The sequence below is a fragment of the Sinocyclocheilus rhinocerous genome, unplaced genomic scaffold (genome assembly GCF_001515625.1).
Source record: "Sinocyclocheilus rhinocerous isolate Xijiao unplaced genomic scaffold, SAMN03320098_v1.1 scaffold62, whole genome shotgun sequence".
NCBI lineage: Eukaryota > Metazoa > Chordata > Actinopteri > Cypriniformes > Cyprinidae > Sinocyclocheilus > Sinocyclocheilus rhinocerous.
Window position 1 is genome coordinate 1,721,995 of NW_015656585.1, and position 8,144 is coordinate 1,730,138.

Sequence of the window (8,144 nt, forward strand, 5' to 3'; positions counted from 1 at the left end):
TATTTTTATTTTTTTGAAAACACGCTCATCACTTTGCACATACAAAAATATTTTTATATTAAATTTAATATTAGATCGATCTAATGAATAATTTTGACAGTTAAATCAGTGATTATAATCTGATCATTGGTCTTCACAATCAGTAAATACAGAAACAAATGGCACCGTCTATAATCTATCACATTACCTATGTATTATTTTGTGCATTGCACTGTCAAGCCATCTGATGTTACTGTAGTACAATGTAAATTCGTTAATAAAGACCATTTCTATAAACAACTCAAAAAGAAATTTTATTTAACTAAAATAAAAGTTATGCTCTAGAAGCACTTTAAGTGTTTTTTAAAAAAAAATCAATTTATTATGTAGTTAATATTTTTTGTGCTTGACTTCATACTCATGAAATTGTGGTGGTATGAGTGTCAGAATAACATTTGTAATTCATAATTCTGCCATTGTAATCCTGTTTAACAAGTTTCTTTTCTCCCATTTGCTTTCTGTCATCTACAGTAAGTGACTGTAACACACCTTCAAAATGCTGACGAGACTTTTCCGAATCCACGGCCTGTTTGTGGCCTCCCATCCTTGGGAAGTCATTGTGGCTACTGTGACTCTCACCATCTGCATGATGTCCATGAATATGTTCACTGGAAATAACCAGATTTGTGGCTGGAACTTTGATTGCCCCAAATTGGAGGAGGTACAGTGTGTTACTGTGAATTACAACATGGTGGCAGTTAATGTATAGTTCTAATTAATCTAATTCCTATCTATTGCTATATCTATTATTCCTAATTTTTTTTCTCTCTCTGTCTTGTCTCCAGCAAATCTTAAGCAGCGATATCATTATCCTGACAATCACAAGATGCATAGCAATCGTCTATATTTACTTTCAATTCCAAAATCTTCGACAGTTAGGATCCAAATACATATTGGGTAAGTTGTCATTTTTTAAACCTGTTTTTAAAAAAATGAGTTTGTGAGGTAACATGAATTACGAGTGTTAATGTTTATATTAATATTTCTTTTTCAGGCATTGCAGGACTTTTCACAATATTCTCCAGTTTTGTGTTTAGCACAGTTGTGATTCACTTCCTGGACAAGGAGCTTACAGGCCTCAAGTATGTCTTATATCACTCTCGCTAGAAATCTTAGAAGTATTGCTTTGTTTTTTGGAAAGTAGTTATCAAGTAAATTTTTTTTTTGTTTTGTTTTAATTTTCCCAGTGAGGCCTTGCCATTCTTTCTGCTGTTGATTGACCTCTCCAAAGCATGTGCTCTGGCTAAGTTTGCTTTGAGTTCAAACTCACAGGTACTTTACCTTTTCATCTACATTAACCTGAAGTTTAAATAAACACGACTAATCAGTCTCTGGTTTTTGTAAATGGCTTTTTTGACTGTCCTGCAGGATGAGGTGAGAGAGAATATTGCCAAAGGAATGGCTGTTTTAGGACCCACTTTTACTCTTGATGCCCTTGTGGAGTGCCTGGTGATTGGTGTGGGGACGATGTCAGGTAAACTGAACCCTGACAGAAAATCAGCACAGTTGCAGTGCACTAACATTCAACAGATTTGTTTAACTCAGCAGTAGTGTAACTTTATTTTGCCCTTTTCATTGTTTTTCTGCAGGTGTGCGACAGCTTGAGATCATGTGCTGCTTTGGTTGCATGTCTGTCCTGGCTAACTACTTTGTGTTCATGACCTTCTTCCCGGCCTGTGTCTCTCTTGTGCTGGAGGTATGTAAGCATATTTAAGTGCAGTACACATATAGGAAGACTGTAACATATTCTAACATGTGTGACTATTTCACATAGTTGTCTAGAGAGAGCAGGGAGGGACGACCCATCTGGCAGCTGAGTCACTTTGCTAGAGTTCTGGAGGAGGAAGAGGACAACAAGCCTAACCCTGTCACACAAAGAGTCAAAATGATCATGGTACGCATTGAACCAAAAACACTACAATCTTTTATTACTGGGATTTATTATATTGATGGGTTTGTCTCTAATATTTGCAGTCTCTTGGCCTGGTCATGGTTCATGCTCATAGCCGGTGGATTGCAGATCCCACGTCAAGTAGTGGAACTCTTGATCTTCCTCAAGTTGGAGTGAGCCTGAATGACAATATGCCCAAGAGAATTGAGCCAGACATGCCCCTTTGGCACTTTTACCTGTCCAGGTAGTTACACTTCAGAGATTTTATTCATTTAATTAATACAAATATTTTGGCCATTAATGATGGAGATGGTTTTATTGAAATTCTTTGTATAGTTCAATAGTTCAAAATAGATAGTTCTATGTATCAATTTGACTATAGATATGCCACAGTATAAAATCTGACACAGAAATGTATTTTGAGATTTGCTAAAGATTGCATTTAACAGTGTTATTTAATTGTTACTTTTTCTAAAGATTACAGTTTAGTGAGTGTTAGATAACAGCAAAGATAATCTAAATGTAAAAATAGGAGAAATTAGCATGCACAATTAATTATCCAAAATCAATAGATACAATAAATAAATAAATAAAAAAACTCCAATATTGGCTAATAACCAGTGTGGTAATAATATATTGTGCATTGTTAAAAATAATAACAATAACAAGAATATGATGTGACTATTATTTTATTCTGTGCATTTAGGATGATCAGCATGGATATTGAGCAGGTGATCACACTGGGTCTTGCTCTGTTCCTGGCTGTGAAGTACATTTTCTTCGAACAGGTGGAGATGGAGTCTACCCTGTCCCTGAAAGTCCCCACTCCAAGCTCCATGCTCTCTCAGAAATGGTCTCCTGATCAGTGCTGTAGGAAAGAGGTTCCCGTTTCCAGCAAGCCTGAGAAAACTCCAACTCCCCCTCCAGTTGTTACCAAAGAGGAAAGAGGTATTCTCTTCTTACCTTTACACATTTGTGTTCATTTTCTGGAAACCCAACATTCTACAGTGGAATCTAAATGCAGTGTCTCTCCTTCAGATTTAGTGATTCGGCCCCTGCCTGCCCCAAAAGAGCCTGAGCATAAACATACTTTTGTTTTGGGAGAGGATGAAACTCAGGAAATTGTTGATGTGTCAGAGACTGTGATCAGTGTACCTGCTGAACCCAGAACTGTGGAAGACTGTCTGTCCATTCTGAAAAACCCAGATGTAAGAGTGTTGTCAAATATACCTCTCTACATGGATACTGTTGTTCTATTTCTTGCATAAAGATTAACTCTGGGTTCACTGTGGGACTGAAACCTGTAGTTATTTTTTACCTCAGAGTTGACCCATGTAGTCTCTAATGAGATCTTCCTTTTTCTCTTTACACCCTTACTCTTAGCCAATTAGTTTATGACGTTAGACAAGATCAGAAGCATGTAGTGAAACCGTTTACCTCCAAGAGTAGACTTCTGTTACCTAAATCCACGTATAATCACAGTGTATGTGTGAGTATTTAAGTGTCACCTCTTCTGACCCTGCAGATGGGCGCTCGCTACCTCAGCGATGAAGAGGTGATCGTGTTGGTGAACTCAAAGCACATCCCAGCTTACAAATTGGAAGCCATGATGGAAACCCCTGAGAGAGGGGTGATGATCCGTAGAAAAATGCTCAGCCCCAAATTCCCAGAGCCCACAGCTCTCACCTGCCTGCCTTATAAAGACTATGACTACTCTAAGGTAAGATGTCAGGTCATTACATCATACATACTTTAATTAGTGGTGATTTATGGATTTGAACAAACTAGGGTTGCACTAATATTAAAAGTTTTCCATATTCAATTTTTTTTTACATTTTGTTCAATTTGATGAGAACCAATGTTTTTGAGAGAAGCCTCTTATGCTCGCCAAGGCTACATTTATTTGATTTAGATTTTTGACGGCAAAAACAGTGATTATTGTGAATTTATTATTATTATTAATTACAAAAGTAATTTGTTCCTGTGATGGCAAAGTTGAATTTTCAGCAGTCATTACTCCAGTCTTCAGTGTCACATTCAAAAATCATTCTAATATGCTGATTTGCTGCTCAAGAAATTATCATCAGTTGAAAACACTAAAATTGATTTTTATAGAAACTGTGATGTTTTTTAGGCTTTTTTGATGAATAGAAATTTTATGAGAACAGCAATTATTTAAAAATCTGTTGTAACATTAGAAATGCCTTTACTGTCACTTTTGATTTATTTAACGTGATCTTCCTGAAATTATTAATTATTTTTCCTTTCAAAAATATACTTAATATATATGTACTGTATGTTTATATACACAGCAATACAAAAAAATGGTTCATAATTGGCTCATAGGTCATAACCAATTTGTTACCATACTTTGGGGGTGGGCACTTAGTAGCAAAAACTTAGTAGCACTCCAGAAACTTGGCAACCTTCAAAGTTCAGCACTCATTTTCCTGTTCTTTTCTCCAGGTGATGGGAACATGTTGTGAGAACGTCATCGGTTACATGCCAGTTCCTGTGGGGGTTGCTGGTCCTCTGTTATTGGATGGAAAGCAGTTTCAGGTCCCCATGGCAACAACTGAGGGCTGCCTAGTTGCCAGCACAAATAGAGGCTGCAGATCTATTGCAGTAAGCAACATTTTCATTTTTTCCCCTATATGATTTTTTGTTCTTGAAGGGGTAGCTGAAGGCAAACTCATTTCATGGCCATTTGAACTGATATAATATTGCATAATGTCTAGTGTAAAGCACATTAATCTAATGCTCTGTCGTGAATGGCTTTTCCGCAGTTGGCAGGTGGTGCCAGTAGCCGTGTTCTTGCAGATGGTATGACCAGAGGGCCGGTGGTGCGCCTGCCTTCTGCCTGTCAGGCGGCTGAAGTCAAGGCCTGGCTGGAAAGCGATGAGGGCTTTAAGAGCATCAAGGAGGCCTTTGACCAGACCAGCAGGTAAAGGACTATTTCAGTGAACTGATTTAGTGTGATTTAGTGCAATTTAAAAAAAAGTATGATTATGTAACATATATTTGTGTTGTGTTTGTAGGTTCGCACGATTGGAGAAGCTTCTGATCGGCCTGGCGAGTCGCAATCTATACATTCGATTCCAGTCCAAAACTGGAGATGCAATGGGGATGAACATGATCTCAAAAGTACGCAAGTACTGAATTTTACAAAATGTTGTGAAACATGGTCATTAAAGTGATCTTAAAATAAACTGCCATGACTCATTTCTGAGTTATGAAGAACTCGTGCAGTAATATTTTTTATTTTTCTTTCTCTTTGGTCACCAGGGCACAGAACAGGCTCTTGCCAGGCTGAAGGAGGAATTTCCAGAGCTTCAAATTTTGGCTGTTAGTGGAAACTACTGCACTGACAAAAAACCTGCCGCCATCAACTGGATTGAAGGCAGGGGCAAATCAGTGGTGTGTGAGTCCACCATCCCAGCCAAAGTTGTCAAAGAGGTACAAAACCTCATCCTATTCTACAAAATGCCCTACAAACGCTGCATACTGGCAGCCTGTTGACATTGAACAAGGACACACATTTGTTTTTGGGATGATAGTCCAGACTATTAGTCTCACGCAAGTGTGTTTTTGTGCAGATTTTAAAGACGACGACCGAGGCTCTGGTAGATGTCAACATCAGCAAGAACTTGGTCGGATCTGCTATGGCTGGAAGCATCGGAGGTTATAATGCTCACGCCGCCAACATCGTAGCTGCTATCTATATTGCTTGTGGACAGGTAATAAAAGTTATTGTTTACAGTAGGATTTTGATGTGATTATATAGTGGTGGTACAGATGGTAGGTACAGAAGTGAATTCAACTAAATGAATTTGTCCTTGACAGGACCCAGCACAGACAGTGGGCAGCTCTAATTGTATCACTATCATGGAAGCCTCAGGCCCCACCAGGGAGGATCTTTATATCAGCTGTACTATGCCCTCCATTGAGCTGGGCACTGTGGGCGGAGGCACTAACCTTCCTCCCCAGCAGGCTTGTTTACAGGTACTTGATACAGAATCAATATTTGACACATATGAAAGACCGAAGTATGTTTTAGTTTCATTGTGGATGTACAGTTGATAAAGCCACTCTCATAGCCGATCTCATGCAGTTTTATTCTCTCTGTGTCTTGCTGTCAGATGTTAGGTGTGCTGGGAGCCAGTCAGGAGTGCCCAGGTGAAAATGCCAGACAGCTTGCCAAGGTGGTGTGTGCTACCGTGCTTGCCGGAGAGCTGTCACTCATGTCTGCACTCACTGCTGGACACCTGGTCAAAAGTCACATGACTCACAACAGGTAAGAACTGTTTATTATATATGAATACAACATTCTAATTTATTATTATTGATATACTGTGTGTATATGTTTATTAAAATCTTTATCTAAAAATCTCTAAGCTAAAAAATGAGCTTAAAAATTAAATATATTAATATAATTCTATATATAATGTAAAAGATTTACCCCCGGTTTCACAGACAAGGCTTAAGCTAGTCACAGACTAAAATGCATGTTTGAGCGGTCTCAACTGAAAATATCTTGCTCTGACATATCTTAAAATATGTCAGTGTCGTTGTTCTGTGTCAAGATGCACACCTGTAATGTTTTCTTCGAAGGCGTTTTTGTTTTAGTTTTAGTTGCTTAAATATCTTAATTTAACTAAGGTCTAGTCCTGGCTTAAGCGAAGTCCTGTTTGTGAAACCGGGCCTTAATGTATTATTATTAAGTCATATATTAAGATGTTTATCTAAAAATCTCTAATTTCTAATCAGTTAAAATGATAAACATTGTAATATATTGTATCTTCTAATCAGTTTAATCCATGTAATCCTAATCAAATGTAATCAAATTACATTAAATCTTTAAAAAAATTACATAATTGAAAATATAACATTAATCTTTTAATCATGTATAGTTATATATAATCATGTATTACATTGATAATCATTATCTAAGAAAATAATCTTACAAATTATAGTATAAAATTATATTCTGACAATGTTTTGTAAGAAACTATCATCTGCAAACACCTGTATAATTGCTTTTTTTATTATTATTATTTTGGCTATAGATCAAAAGTGAATTTGCAAGAAGCTCCAGGAACATGTACTAAGCAGGCATCTTGAGACGTCACCTGTTGAAGATGCAAAAGGCCCATAAAGAAAGAGGATCTCAAGTTTAAGGCACATGTGATTAGTAATTTAGATTATTTTAAAGACCAGCAAAAGGAATACAGACAAATGACTGTTCATGGTTCCCCTGATCTGTTAAATGAGTTGTCTTATAACTAGACATTTTTCAAAGTAAACTGGTTGAAATTAAAGACTGGAAGCAAGACCAGCTGTGTTCACAAGCCTAGAGCCAGTATTTCTAAATCATATCTGAACAGAAATAGCTGTTTCCGGACCTGCTTTGTTAGGCTTAAATTGCTATGGAGAGCAAATCAGATCTCAGATTCACAGCAGCCAGTACATAGACATACAAAAGGCCACATAATTTAACTTATTTCCTAAAATCAATGTAGTTCATCACATACATGACTGACTGGATGGGTTAAAGCGGAGTACATGTTTTACTTCATTATTTGTTGGGGATAGCAACAGGGATCATATCTTTGCCAAATGGAAAAAGCAACATTAGACAGAAAGGGAAGGATAAAGTTTACTCTTCATTGCACTTATAAAGGGAAATGGCATAGGACAGTACCGATACAGAGAGGAGTTTAAAGTACTATGATTCACTAGTTGGTACACATGTAGAATATTACAGAATTACTACGAAATTGCCAAATGCAGCCGGCAGCAGTGCTCGCGATGTTTTCCGTGTAAGAATGTACATTGCTTTTTTTTTTCTTTTTTTTTTGCTATGACACAGGAATTGAATGACTTTTGTAACTGAAAAGGGTTGTGCTACGGCATGACGGCACAAATATTTCAATAGGTGCTACAATCCACATGTTTCAGTTCTTTGTTCATTTAGCTATTTCTTTGCGTTTGAACACCTCTAATAATGGATTTATGTAACAATACGCAACTTAACGCCTTGCATGTTTCCGAAGGCTTGAAATGGCGTTTATTCAGTTGGTTCTGGTTTTCGTGTCATGGAAAAGAGTGGCTGTTTAGACATGTACGTTTCATGCTAAAAGACATTGAAAAGAAGCTTCCGATTTGTTTTTTTTCCCCCCCAAAGGCACAATTCAAATTATTCAATAAATAATAA

At 37.2% G+C, this 8,144-nt stretch overlaps 1 protein-coding gene across 1 annotated transcript in view; it reads left to right on the plus strand.

The window, feature by feature from the left end:
- LOC107720287 (3-hydroxy-3-methylglutaryl-coenzyme A reductase-like) overlaps positions 1–8,144 on the plus strand; it is a 9,072-nt gene extending 928 nt beyond the window's left edge. Inside the window, exons 2-20 of the mRNA XM_016527965.1 lie at positions 511–700; positions 825–936; positions 1,034–1,121; positions 1,227–1,311; positions 1,408–1,513; positions 1,629–1,735; positions 1,814–1,933; positions 2,014–2,174; positions 2,637–2,878; positions 2,969–3,138; positions 3,456–3,650; positions 4,397–4,555; positions 4,717–4,874; positions 4,969–5,074; positions 5,216–5,386; positions 5,527–5,667; positions 5,774–5,932; positions 6,070–6,224; positions 6,997–8,144. Of these exons, the coding sequence (XP_016383451.1) occupies positions 536–700; positions 825–936; positions 1,034–1,121; positions 1,227–1,311; positions 1,408–1,513; positions 1,629–1,735; positions 1,814–1,933; positions 2,014–2,174; positions 2,637–2,878; positions 2,969–3,138; positions 3,456–3,650; positions 4,397–4,555; positions 4,717–4,874; positions 4,969–5,074; positions 5,216–5,386; positions 5,527–5,667; positions 5,774–5,932; positions 6,070–6,224; positions 6,997–7,051 (2,655 nt within the window). The 5' untranslated portion in view covers positions 511–535 and the 3' untranslated portion in view covers positions 7,052–8,144. The remainder of the gene's footprint in view (positions 1–510; positions 701–824; positions 937–1,033; positions 1,122–1,226; positions 1,312–1,407; positions 1,514–1,628; positions 1,736–1,813; positions 1,934–2,013; positions 2,175–2,636; positions 2,879–2,968; positions 3,139–3,455; positions 3,651–4,396; positions 4,556–4,716; positions 4,875–4,968; positions 5,075–5,215; positions 5,387–5,526; positions 5,668–5,773; positions 5,933–6,069; positions 6,225–6,996) is intronic.